The 13,182-nt window shown below is 47.3% G+C and overlaps 1 protein-coding gene across 2 annotated transcripts in view; it reads right to left on the bottom strand.

The window, feature by feature from the left end:
• Positions 1-3,463: 3,463 nt before the first annotated feature.
• Positions 3,464-13,182, bottom strand: part of LOC8042886 (transmembrane protein 62) — a 30,588-nt gene continuing 20,869 nt past the window's right edge. The window contains exons 10-13 of one of the 2 annotated variants that reach the window (XM_040209958.3): positions 12,494-12,575; positions 12,292-12,423; positions 9,154-9,272; positions 3,464-6,112 (exon numbers count right to left, since the gene is read on the bottom strand). In XM_040209958.3, the coding sequence (XP_040065892.2) occupies positions 5,786-6,112; positions 9,154-9,272; positions 12,292-12,423; positions 12,494-12,575 (660 nt within the window). In that variant the 3' untranslated portion in view covers positions 3,464-5,785. Of the gene's footprint in view, positions 6,113-9,153; positions 9,273-12,291; positions 12,576-13,182 lie in introns of both variants that reach the window. The other variant, XM_040500756.2, reaches the window with a different exon arrangement.

Genomic DNA, 13,182 nt, shown 5'->3' with positions numbered 1-13,182 from the left:
GAAATAATTTAAAAAATGAAAAAGACGGAAAAAGAAAGCAGCATAAAAAAGAATCCATTAAATAAAGTTAAGCAAGTAACAAAAAAGAAACCTCACTTAATTCAGGCAGCAAAAAAAGAAAACACGGGCAAAGCGAAAACCGCGAATGGAAAAGTTAAACGAAGATAAGTCGTTCAAAGTGCGATTGCTCAACCGTTGTCGACGCACTCAACTTGAGCAAGACTTTTTATTTGCCTATTGTATTTTGGGGTGAGGAGTGGTGCAGCGACAGCGGTGTTAAGGGCCGCCCACACTAGCGAGAAAACGCGCGTGGCACGCCGATCGCGGCAAGTAACAAAATGTCGCCAAAGCACAGTCAGCGCCACGAGCGCGTGCAGAGACACGCCCTTTATCATCCCGCTTAACCGATTTATCGGCGCGCCGGGCGCGTTTTCTCGCTAGTGTGGGCGGCCCTTTAGGGGAAAGAGCGCGCACATGCTACCGTTCCAACAGCGGGCACTCCCCGACCCCCCTAGGCGCCCGCGTTCGCCTTTTTGTTATGTCATACTTTTTTTTTTTTTTTACAACTGCTTTTGTGCTGCGTATCTCGGTGCGCGTATGCTAGCTTGGCGGTCTGCCAGCTCCGCAACGGGCTTGCCGCCTGCGCAATCCGACCACTGTAGAAGCGACCCAGTCTGTGCTTCGTTGCTATATCAAGTGTCCCCGGCAGCGTGGTACAGAAAAACAATGCTCCTATACTATGACATGTGATTTTCAAGGGGACGTTTGGACTGTTCGATATAAACAATAATTCTAAATAACCGGGCTCGACTGTACCTTGGACAGAGTCATAAAACTGTCTTCTGAGGGCTCCACTGCAAACTTGATTGCTTTGAAACCCTGCCATTTCAGAATATTTATTCCATACATGAAAAGTGCTGTTCAAGAAGACAGTGAAAAACAGTTCATTACATTTCATTTCAATTTTTTTTGGGCTGCCTAGGGGGTTTAAACAGTCAAATCTTTTCTAAAAACTTAGCATTTAGAACTCAGTCAATATTGCGCTTCAGTCATTTGTTACAACCATAGGTAAAACTGAACTTCGAAAATCACTTCAGAGTTCATTTAACACTTGGCAAGTGACAGAGTACCTGCATAACGATTTGTTTCTGCGATCCTCCCAATGACACGTGACAAAGTTGCAGAAATAAGCCCTTTCACAAGTGGCCACTATGAATATAAGAGATTGCATAAAGCTAGTCAAATACTTCGACTCTTCTGTGTCATTATGAAATTGCACCATCTGTAAAGGCTCCGAACAGTGGAATGGACACATACTATATGTGTGTGCCTCCAACAGGATCTCTGAACATATTTTTTTAACAGCTTCATTGATGCCTTTCAAGTGCAAGCTGGGCATTGCAGTGGAGAAGCGCTTCTGGGGCAAAGCTACTTCTGTCTCTTACCCTAGTCTCAGTAATTCTAAAATGGCAGCAGTTACTCTGCGCAAGAGAATTTAAGTGTATGCCACTAATAACCGAGAGTAAATTATAAAATGGTTCAGTTATGCACTATTTTCCCACCATTTAACTACAAATATCGGCACTCGTAGATGCTGAGTAAGAAACTGACTTTCATTCGAAATAGGCTAAGAATGGTACGCTCTGAAGGTGATTGAGTTGTGATATTCTTGACCTCTGCTAACCGGGAGGTCCATTAATGTGCAGTGGACATCATCGTGCGTCACCATGATCAGGACTTCATTTAAGTTTGGTGCATCATTTATTGCCCCATAGCATTCAGCACTGTATATTATAGTCATGTGCAAATAGTGGATTTTGAGTTCAAAGCGAATATAGTGGTTTTTGCCCAATATTTTCGAATCTAACAGTTTTGCAAAGCCTTGCAGTGTGCACCACGCTGAAACGAAAATTCAGCTGAACTCATGAAGGTTGTTCTCAACATTCCTCGTCTACTTCTAAGCTCAGTTCATTTTAACAAAACTATACACCTTTAAAAAAAATGCTTTTAGGCCGCTGCCAAGTTGCTGATGATAATGCAGCTGATACGACTCTCGGCTAGAAATATTCGGACTGTTGAAACCTGCTCAGCACGACTCTCCACTCATGTTTAGTGGTTTTGCATTTGAAATTTTACAGGCTCTCTTGAAAGTTTCCATATAAGTTTAAATATTCCTGCTGCATGCCCTTTTTGTGTTATCTTCCACAATGAGAAATAGGGCTGGTAAGTGCCTGCCATTCAAGTGTTTCTACTTGACATTCACAGGAAACGAAGGAAGGGAAGGACGTCGACGCGATTTTGCGAACATTGATAACATTTCTCCCCTCCTCCCAGAGATGATAATGTGTAAAGTCCTTCTCAGTCATTGCCAAAAATAGTCGTTCAATTTGGGAACGGATCAGTCGCGTCACTTCCTTTGCCTTGGTGCTGGTGTGAAAAAAGGAAGCTATGTATCCCCAAAACGTGCCTCAAAATGAAGTCCTTTTGGATTCCGTCCGATTGTCAAGAGGTGACTGTTGTCGACACTGTAGTGCTGTGTTATTCGAGATCTTTCTCAAATAAATCCTTTTCGGATAAGGCAGCCCGTGTGGTATGTACAATATACTGTTCAAATGTTAACACCCCCTAAATTCTACGTCTGAGTCCTGTCCATCGGTAAGCATGTTATTTGTGCGCCGTTAAAACTTGTGCAGCTGAGCGCGCATCCAATAAAAATAGTTTACAGTTTTTTGTTTGTTTCAAATGTGATACAATGCTTCCTCAATGTCCTAGAAAATACACCATGAAACGCAAAAAAACAGTGGGAAAATAAGAGAATTTGGCCGCCAGCAGTGTTTGAAATTGCGCCTCCGCAGGTGCGCCTACATAATCACAGTCCACTCGGTTAGGGTTAGTGGGGACGCTGGTGAGAGACTAGCCTGAAACCCAGTAACTGGGCTTGAGAAAAATTCTCTTGTCCCTGAGGCCGAGCGTTTTTTGGAAAGGTGTATATAAACTGTGCCATGGAAAAGAGATTTGTCGCAGCTATCCAATTGAGGGGATTCATAAATCTGCTTGCTATATGCAAATATCTTTCTTCTATTTCAAATCTGACAAAAAAAGAAAACAGGCATGAATGATGAACGCATGCTGTCAACACATTGCTGTTTGATATATATACTCTTGCATAATCACGTCAGGTTACCCCCGTTGAGTGCGCTTCTTACCCAGCTCCTGTGCACTGCGGGAAAGCAAGACCCGTAAAGCTCGCGGGCTCCGCGGGCATTGCTTTCCCGCAGTCCACGTGTGCTCAGTGAGAAGTGCACTCAACGGGGCTATCCCCTCGCAATCAACATATTGCAGTTCACCTCGAAGCGAATGGCGTATTATTTGATACTACTATTCGAAAATTGAAATAGTCGCACAACACTCCATATAAGACTGTGTTCATTCGAAAACAAGCGAAAACCACACTCGAAGGAAATATATTAATAACCATACTTTTATATTTATGCAACCTAACATTGAATACAGTCAATTTATACACTTAAGCAAAAGACTCATCAAAAACAGATCAGCCGTACAGTTTCCCTGGGAGTAACCTCAACAGTGCACAACAGTTGGAAACCAGGGCCGACTAGGCCTGTTAATATAATACTATGTTGCACAAAAAGGATGCAACAAATGGTGCACTGCCCGACATTTTGCGCAGCATCGGCAAAATTGTGATTACACATTGCATTGGAAATCAATAACAGTGATGCTACAATTATTGTTGCAGAAAGCCTGTGTCAAACAAAAAAAAAAAAAAAACCCGTGCAAAATAAAAATGCAAATTAATTGGAGTACTGCACCAAAAACTCCAGTTGAAGGACTAGGACAGTATTCTCTGCAAGACAGTTTGGGCTGTATTATAAATGTCGAACAGTGGAGGCACGTGAATATTGGAGTTTTTCATCTAAATTAAAAAAGAAATCTGTTTTTGCCCCCCAAATATATGACTAGATATTTTAGGTTCAAATCGATTCAGGTCCGACATGCTTAAAACCCATCGGACTCTCCCAACTCGCCGAGCTTGTAATGCTTGACTGAGGTCAAGCAGCTGCAAGAAGTGTACCATGTAGTACTCTTATCACTCGCTTTGCGAAAGACGCCAGTTGTGTGGTGTAAAACACACTATGGGTGACTACATTGCAAACAATAGCAGCATTTATATTTTTCTACTACTCGCACACCCCACACATTACAGGGATCACAGAACGGTGAGCGTGACAGTTACACCTGTCAAAAGCATTGGCTTAATGCAGACATCGTTCAAAAGCACTTTTTGCATTTCATTTATCCTTAAGTAATGCACAGACGAGAGACAAGCAAAAGATGACACACAGATCAAGATTCCTGAAATGCTTAGCAGTACTCGGCGAGCCAATGCTGGGATTCTGGGTTCCCCGTGCGTTTTGGCAAGGAATTTGATGCACGACCAAATAATGCTCAGCTAAGCCAATGTAACAGTGACTAGCACTGAATAGTACTAGGAAACGGGCCCACGTGGTGCATCCATTAAAACAACCATGACATGTGTCACAATGCAGGACAGAAATTATAGAAAGATTCCGAAATTGGAATCGCACAGTAAGTGAGTCGAGCATTTTATGGTAAGTATGATCGTAGCGCAGTAACTGCATGTAAAAAAATGTCGGAAAGAAATGACGAAAGGGGGAAAGAAAGATACATGGAAGGGGAAAGAAAGATACAGTAAAGTGACTTGGGATCCACCCTTGGATCCAAGACCTTGACGGGTTAATACTGCGTGAAGACACAAGGACGAATAAAGCACTGAAAGAGAATAAATACGCGTAAGACATAAGCTGCAATTAAGTGCAGAGCTTTAAACGATTGTGTTGAGCAAAGAAACTTGGCCAGAGTAGAGTGCCTCATAAAAGGCTTCGTTTCATATGCTGCATAAACAGAGGTAGTAGCATAACGAGAACACAATGAGAATGCACATCGGGACTGCTTCAATTTCGCGCACCAGTTTAGGGCGGCGAGTGCTAAACTAGGACGTTAACATCAAGACAAGACGCCGACCATTCTTGCGATTTGTGCAACTAATTGCAACAATGTCTTCTACCAATCAAACACCTGAAGCCTTTGTTGTACCACCCTCAGTTTCCAAAATCACCACATTCTGCTATGCACTTGCAGCCTCGACACTCACTTCCGCAGCTTTCACACCTCATGCACACAGCTGCAATAGCAGACAACCGTCCACTTGCTTTCACGCAGGACAAAAAAACGTGGGCCGCCTCTTTCGTTCGGTCTGGGCCCAGAACGAGAATGCCATCCACCAGTGCGCGTCGCATGTACAAAAGTCGCTACGTTTGTTTTACCTGCACCGGCCACACTGTGTGCACGCCATCATATTTGATGTACGAGTGCAGCCTAAATAGAAACACAACCAACCGAAAGTACATTCCCCTGAACTTTTCCACACCGATGCCGGCCCGTGCCGGTAAATCGAACGAGCTTAGTGTCGACACACTGCGAAACTCAGAGTCTGCACTGGGAGCAAACCGAGCAAAAAGGGGCAGCCTACGCTTCCTTCCGTGCCACTAGACCACACGCGCAAGTTTCATTTCCTTTTCCTAACGTGCTTCCGCAGCCGAGGACCTTGAGGTCAAACGTGGTGCATTAGTTTCCTGGTGCGTCAATCCTTCGATCGGCGTCCGAATCGCCGAATCGTCTGCGTCGCCCGCCGCAGACAACGAAGGCCGAACCACATGGCGGCTCCGGACGGCAGCTGGGGTCAACTGCTACCGGCCTTGGTCGGGCCGAGGTCCGACCGAGAGGTTCCCAAGAGCCGCTCGAACGTGTCCATCTTGTGATGCGGCAGCGTGCGTACCACCTGCCAGGCGACCAGCGAAGCCAGCGGCGTTCCCGTGCAGAGGAACCCCAGGAGGAGGGCGAGGTAGCCGTAGGCCACGATGTACGGAGCCGACCACGTCCACTGGAGCGCGAGCACGAGCGCCAGCCAGAAACCCGAGGCCATGGGTGCCCCAGTCGTCAGGGCCAGGCGCCTCCGCCAGAGCGCGTGCGTCAGGACGACTACCAGCGGCACGTAGCAGAAGAGCAGCTGCATGCCGTGACGTAGGAATCAGCGATTGACGTCGTGAAGGCTGGCTCGCATATTTGCGCTTGAGCGCGATTAACGGCGTTGCAATGGCTCGCAACCACTAGTAGTAGTATAGTTAGGGTTCGGAGTTTTCGGTTTAAACCGATAATAGCCCATAAAAGTATGCCGAATCGATTTTCGAAAATTCGGTTTTAACTGAAAAAGGTCAGTTTTTAAAAGCCGAAGGTTAGTTTTTAAACGCTGCGTTGAGTTGGGTGGAGGAGGGGGGGGAGAGAGAGAGAGGGGGCTTTGCAAGGTTCGACATTGTGCGACGTCTTTGTGATTGCCCTCTTTCAAGGTTCAACATGCAAAAAAAGAGGTCTTGGATTGGCCTTTGCGGGACATCCGTGTCCTTTCTGTGATCGGGCTGAGTGTGTCAAGTTCCTGGTCCTGAAAAAAAGTTTGGATGTGGGCTAGTGGGAGGTTTTTCGCTTCATGCACTTCAGAGGACATCGAGGGAAGCCGTTAATACCTTTCTTGACACCCTCACTCAAACTTCTCTGTAATCGAGAACTTAAATACAATAGATCTTTTTTGGCCATTCCGCTGGTTCCTGTACGGTCATCACCTGAGGCGGTCACGTCGTCAAAATGGGAAGGAAAAAAAGCGCGCTGAAGAATATGCCTGCGAATTCCGCGATTTTGAGGTGTGTCCTGACGGAAGTTGTAGCATAGGCCACGCATGTATACATACTGTATTTTTTGAGTGATCACAAATATCACAGCTACAAGGATCATCTGATCAGCTGTCCGATGGTGTTTCTTTCATGTTCACCGAAAAAAAAATGGTAAATAAACTTTTTGGGGAATAAATTTACACCGAAAAAAAATCGAGAACTGAATTCTAAAATAAACACAAAAAAAAGTATGCCGAATTTTGAAAAAATAAAAACCGAAAACGCGGAACCCTAAGTATACTGTAAAACCCTTAATGTTCGCGGGCCCTCAATTTTCGCGAATTTTACGAATTGAAGAATTTGCGAAATTTAAGGGCGCGCGAAAATTTCGGTCCTTAAGATTTTCAATGCAGGCGTCTGGAATTCGCGAAATTTAGTGGTCGCGATCATGTCATCTGTGAGCGATTCGCGAAAAATAGGGGCCGCAAAAATAAAGGGTTTTTACAGTAGTAGAACACGCTTATTAAGAGGGAAGGGAAACCAAAACAGCTTGACTAGAGTCGTCTTATCTGGCGAGGGATGGGAGGTTGGATGGAGTGGTAGGCCGAGATAACGTGCATTATCTCGGCCTACCACTCCATCGACTACGTCAGGTTTGCTGACCCGACGTAGTCGAGGAGCTGGTCCATGATCCGCTATCTCTGTAGTACCGCAGGGTCTCGAAGCCCGCACGAAGCCATGAAAGTGATTGCGTAAATCGGCCCAGTAACATATCGCGCTTAGGATTCACTGTGGAAATGCCCGAAGGTGGTGGAAGCCTCGCATAAAAATTTATAAAAACGTAATTACTAGAGTAAAAAGCAAAATTAGAAAAAAACTATAACGAGTTCTTTTTAGCTACGGCGCCCGTCTGCTAACCGCACACCCTCTGACTTGCGCAACAACCGACAGATGGCCGCAGCGGCCCCCGCAGCTTACGCCAGCCCGGCAGCTGCCCGGTCGGGCCAAAAGCGGACGACGCGCAGCCAAAATGACTCAAAGAACCATCGGTCTTTTTTGTCTTGCTTTCCTTTAATTTAGTTTATCGGGAACGAAAAAGAAATCGTGCACTGATTACCGCAGCACCGAAAAAGCATGCAACGTTTACAATTCGAAAAGGTTGTCCGCTCTTGGCGCGACTGGGTGGCTGCTAAGCTGCCGTAAGCCGCCGGGTCTGCCGCCACCATACCTCGGTCGGAGGAAAAAGTGGTCAGCAAACGGGTGCCGTAGGTAGAGCAAACCAGTTATCTACTTTTCACTCGGGTAAGTTTGTTCCTTAAAGTTTTCCATGCGACGCCTCCACATTAAAGGCTTCACCCAAATTCGGGACCCTGCGCTGGTTCTTGTCTGGGGGTCACCCAGTCTTCATACTACAGGGTTCGTTAAGTCTTATTACCGCTCACAACGATAGAACAGACCCGTGCCATCTACTATCGAGTTGTCCTGCAAACCGATCTGCATATATGCCACACATTATTCTTTCGCCGTGTGCTCATAATATTTCTGACATTGTTACGAGTAGGGTTCCATAATTTTTGTGGTTTATTTTTCCTGGAATGGGGGTAGTCTTTTCAAGGTTGATTTTGCTCCCTAGATTCTAGGGTTTTTCGGATTCGACTTTTGGTGTTGGACAAAACGTTGGCGTTTATCCAGGCTTCCGTGAAAAGAAATGGGAAGTGGGCATGGGCTTCCCGGACCTCCATGGGACGTGCGTGCATTACCCAAACAGTTAAAAGATGTCCTGGTACCAATAAGAGAGAGAAAAGAGATAAGGGGTGTGGTTCTGAGGGAAGAGGTATAGCCTCGCGGACAGTTCAGTGTGGGTTGCTTCCCGTTCGAAATAAGATAAAGCTGTAGAAAAGGTTTTCTTTCCGTGAAGCTCGGGTTTTCCTTGTTCGAGGCAGCTCCGATTTGGGGTCTTTTGGTTTTTTCCCGATTTTGAAAAAACCAGCTAAGGGGTTCATTTTCGGGTTCTGTCGGTGTTTACCGAAAACACGGCACCCTAGTTATAAGCAGGATTCCGCAATTTCCGAGTTTATTTCTCGCGAAATTCGGAGGGCGTTTTTCGGAGTTTGTTTTTTGGCAAAAATTCTGAGTTTATGTCAGATTTTATTTTCGTTCGCGGAAGCTTCAGCAGCCGGGAGTTGGGACGCCGCGACGACGGCGACACTCGGGCTCGCTTATGCTGTTTGTTGATGCGATGTGTCGGCTTCTGCGACGTCGGTTGTCGCCACCTCGGGACTGCTTTTGACGCGTGGGTGGTACGGCACGCTGAACAGGCCGGTCAAAGACACCTTTCGGGCACGGACACGGCTAGCTACGGACGTGGGCGAGGCGCATCACTCACAAAAGCCGTGGCGAAGAGGTAGGAGAGTCCGCTGGGCAGTAGCCTGCCTCTCAGGTAGGTGCCCCAGAGGAAGCACACCCCGTAGTGGCCATCCACCAGCTCGCCCACGAACCAGGGGCCTGCAATTGGAACGAAAATGAGCAATGAGAAGGATGAGGTTTCCTTGGGAGTGGAAGTAGTGATACAAAGCCACCTCCAGGTCCCGTGTACAGGCGTAGTACGCTTTTATGCCGGACCCGGCTGTACGTCAACCAATGCAAGTATATGTGCGCGACGCATAGTGTTAAAGAAGCGATGTACAGCGGTCCTTCGTTATAAAAAAATTGCTTTATTCGAACTATTGCCTTTATCAAAGTTCAACACGGTTCCGACTGAGACGCGTGCATCTCAAACCGAATTATTCCGAGTGTATCGGCGGCCGACCGAAGTTGAAGTGCCGACAGCACACGAGCCTACACAAACGCACACGGGAGACCCTTGCGTTCCCTCCCCCTCCTTCACCGAGGCGAACGACTAACTGGGCAAACAGAAAACAGCACACCGGCGACGGAGGGCGAAGCACTGCTTCCAATGCCGATGCGACAGCGCGGCTAGGGAGCGGCGTCCACGTGACGAAGCCCCGCACAGCGCCCACGGCCAAACTCTTGTCGGAATAGGGTCAGCGAAGCGAAGAATCGCGGAGGAGATCATCCCTCTGGGAGGCCCCGACGTGCGTGCCAGCAGCATAGACGTGCGTTATATAGGAGTGTTTACTGAAGGTTGCTTCCATCTGCAAGGTTAAAGAAAGTGGTCGGACCAAGTTCGAAATCGCCGAGGAATTCAACATTTCGGCATCGACCATTTGCCACCGTCAAACATCTTGCGGAACAAGCAAGATATACTAAACGAGTTTGAGAAGAGTTTCTCATGCAAAAGAGAGCATGCCCGTGATTCGAAGATAGAAAACCGCTAACTAATTTCGCGCATGTCTGATTTTCTAGTGCATGATTCCCAGAGCTGCAACGAGGATAACTTCAGTTCGCCCATACTTGGTGATGTGGACATTCCTATTGTTGCTCGTGCCATGGATGCTACGATCACAGATGTGCACGGCCAAGGTAAGGACAAAAAGGCGCCTTGAGAAATACCAACTACTACAGATGCTAAACATCCTACGGCTGCTTCGGAATAAAATGGAGTGCAGTGGCAGTGACGGTATTCTTGCGATGCCTGAATCGGCCAACTCCGCTTCATTATTTTCTTTTACTTCTTAATAAAGGTGCCGCAAGTAGATGGCGGTAGCTGTCCAGATCTATTTGTCCACGGACACAAAACTGGAGAAACTAGCGCTTAACAGTTCCACTATAAAAAAGAATTTCACAGCGCTTCAAACAGAAACACCCGTCGTATTTCACCCACGACCTCCTCATCACACCACGAGCCTCGTACTGGGGCGACATACCGTAAAATCCTGTAAGGACGCCCACCCAAAATGAAGAGATAAATGGTGAAAAACATGTGGTGGGCTATCTTTGGGGATGCCACAGCAAAAGTTTATCAAACATTAATGATAAGCGCCGGGGCACCCGTTACAAACCACTCGACATTGGAACTGATATCGCGGACACGGCAAATTCGCATTTCACGATGTGATAAACACGCGGAAATTCGCCATAAACTCGTGTCTCAAGGGAAAAGATACCGCAAGTGGCCGACGCAGCAGATTCGCGTATCATGGTGTAAAGGACTCGTGGAAACCCGTCGAGAACTCGCATCTCACGGGGACAGATACCGCAGATCGCGGACGCAGCAGATTCAAGTTTCAGGGTGCAATAAAGACGCGGAACCCGCAACAATCTTGCCTGTCACGGAAACCGATACCGCTCGCGCAGAGTGCGGACAAAAACACTGGAATATGCTACAAACTCGCATGTCACGAAGACAGATACCGCAGATCGCAGACGAAACAGAAACGCATTTCGCAATGCAATATACATGCGGGAACAACTCGTGCGTGTTACTTACAACTAAACGATATCGTTCACGCACATCACGGACGAAAACGCAAGAATCCGCTACGAACTCCGGAACGGATACCGCAAATTGCGAACGCAGCAGATTAGCATTTCACAGTGCAATACACACGCGGGAACAACTAGCGTGTTACGCGAGCCGATATCGCTTGCAGATCGCAGACAAAAACGCGCGGGAACCCGCTATGAACTCACTGCTGCGACGTACCGGTACCGCCGATCGCGCCGTTGATGCGCGATTCCCGTCGGACATCGCTTGACGTTCAACGGGAATCGGGGGTGGGCGATGTTTCGGTATTTTTATGTTAAAGATATTTAGCCAGAAAAACGGGATGGGCGATCTCTCGGAGGATGGCGCCCTTACGGGATTTCACGGTAAACAAACCAGGAGCATCCTCTGAGATGGTGTCTGCTGCCCAGTGTGCCCAGCCAGATCTAGCTTTTTCTCACTGTTGTCAGACTTTTTGAAAGGGGTCAATCGTGAATTACCCTCTCCTCAAAAGTTTGCACAAAGTAGCTTTTCTATTCCCCCTCCTATCAATAGACACAAACGGAGAAAAGGGGCAAACATTTTGGAGCTAAAAAAGGTTCTTCCAAGTAAGCATCCAACTTCCATTCTCAAGCACTAAACTAGGGTCAACACTACAGCCGCCATCTTGGTGCTCACAATCATTGTTGCCGGCATAACAACATTGCCCGAGCTTCCCAACACCGTATCCAAAGCTCAGGTAGTCACGTTTTCTAATCGAAACAATCACCAACTGCGCCAAGCACCAAAATGGTGGGGCCCACAAGAAAAGTGGTGAATGGAGCGCCGACACTGTAGGCATAACTTACTTTTTAGTGGCTCTACCAGGTACAGTAGAGTGCTTTCACAGCCCACTGAAGGTGAAGAAAAGCAGGACAAGGTGTTCCCAGAAATCCCCCCCCCCCCCCACACTCTTTCTACTTTAGCGGAGCGCATGCTGCAGAGGAGGAAACACCAACCATGGAGAACAGAAAGCTCCGTGTAAGAAAAGTCCCACTTATATTGCACTAGACCACATAACCCGTTGCGGCTCGACATGATTTCACGGGCACAGATGGACGAGAAACAACTGTAGAAAAAGACCGAACGTTAACGGACCTACGGCCACGTAGACCGGGAAAAGCAGCAGTGGCCAAAACAGGACGTCCACGGACACAAGCAGGTGCATCCGCAGCGCAAAGCCGCTGCAGCAGCCACGACAGCCGCCCGCATTGCCCCTTCCGAGCTGCCCTGCACCAGAAAGTTTCCGATCTCAGACATGACGTCGGCACGCACAAGGGGACGGAACAAAGCAGCTCACCCTTGCACGAGGCCTGAACCAGCTTGAACCAGCAGAGGGGAAGCAGGCAGGCACACACCAGCAGACCGAACAGGGCTTGGAGCTGCAGCAGAAAATCAATCTCGCCGTTTACTAGAGTGCAATCCACTTATAACGATACCACATATAACAATATACCCCTCGTAACGATCAGTTTCTAGAGTTTCTAGACTAGACACAGTCAGTTTCAAGTCCAGATACAACGATAATCGGCTATATAGCGTCATTTTCGCGTTTTCTGATTATCGTTATAAGTGGATTGCACTGTATACCTTTTTGCATCGCAGCGATAACTTGTGGATTTTGTGACATGGTACCGCTCAGCCAGTTGCCATATTTTCTGTACTACAGACGATTGCAGACGGGGCGTCTGACCGCTGCCATGTTCCTGCTTGTGTGAGGAAGGACTTGAAATTGAGAGCCTGCCAAAGCTACCTTTACGCGCATGCTGCATGTGCTTGAACGCGTGGGGCATTGGTCGAAACGCCATGCTTGCAAACGCCTGTAGTCTGCAAACTATACGGCCTATATTTTTTTTTTTTTTTTTTAAGTTGATCAGCGGTTTGTACAGGCGAGTTGTACGGCCAGGGGGACCCCATAGTACAGTAAACTTTCGCTACTTCGTCCTCGACGGGACCTTGAAGTTTGGTCGAATTATCCGAATGATCGAA

Source organism: Ixodes scapularis, unplaced genomic scaffold (genome assembly GCF_016920785.2).
Source record: "Ixodes scapularis isolate PalLabHiFi unplaced genomic scaffold, ASM1692078v2 PGA_scaffold4__175_contigs__length_147842914, whole genome shotgun sequence".
NCBI classification, from domain to species: Eukaryota; Metazoa; Arthropoda; class Arachnida; order Ixodida; family Ixodidae; genus Ixodes; species Ixodes scapularis.
The sequence above is the reverse complement of the archived record's forward strand: the minus strand, read 5'-3'. Positions and strand labels throughout refer to the sequence as shown.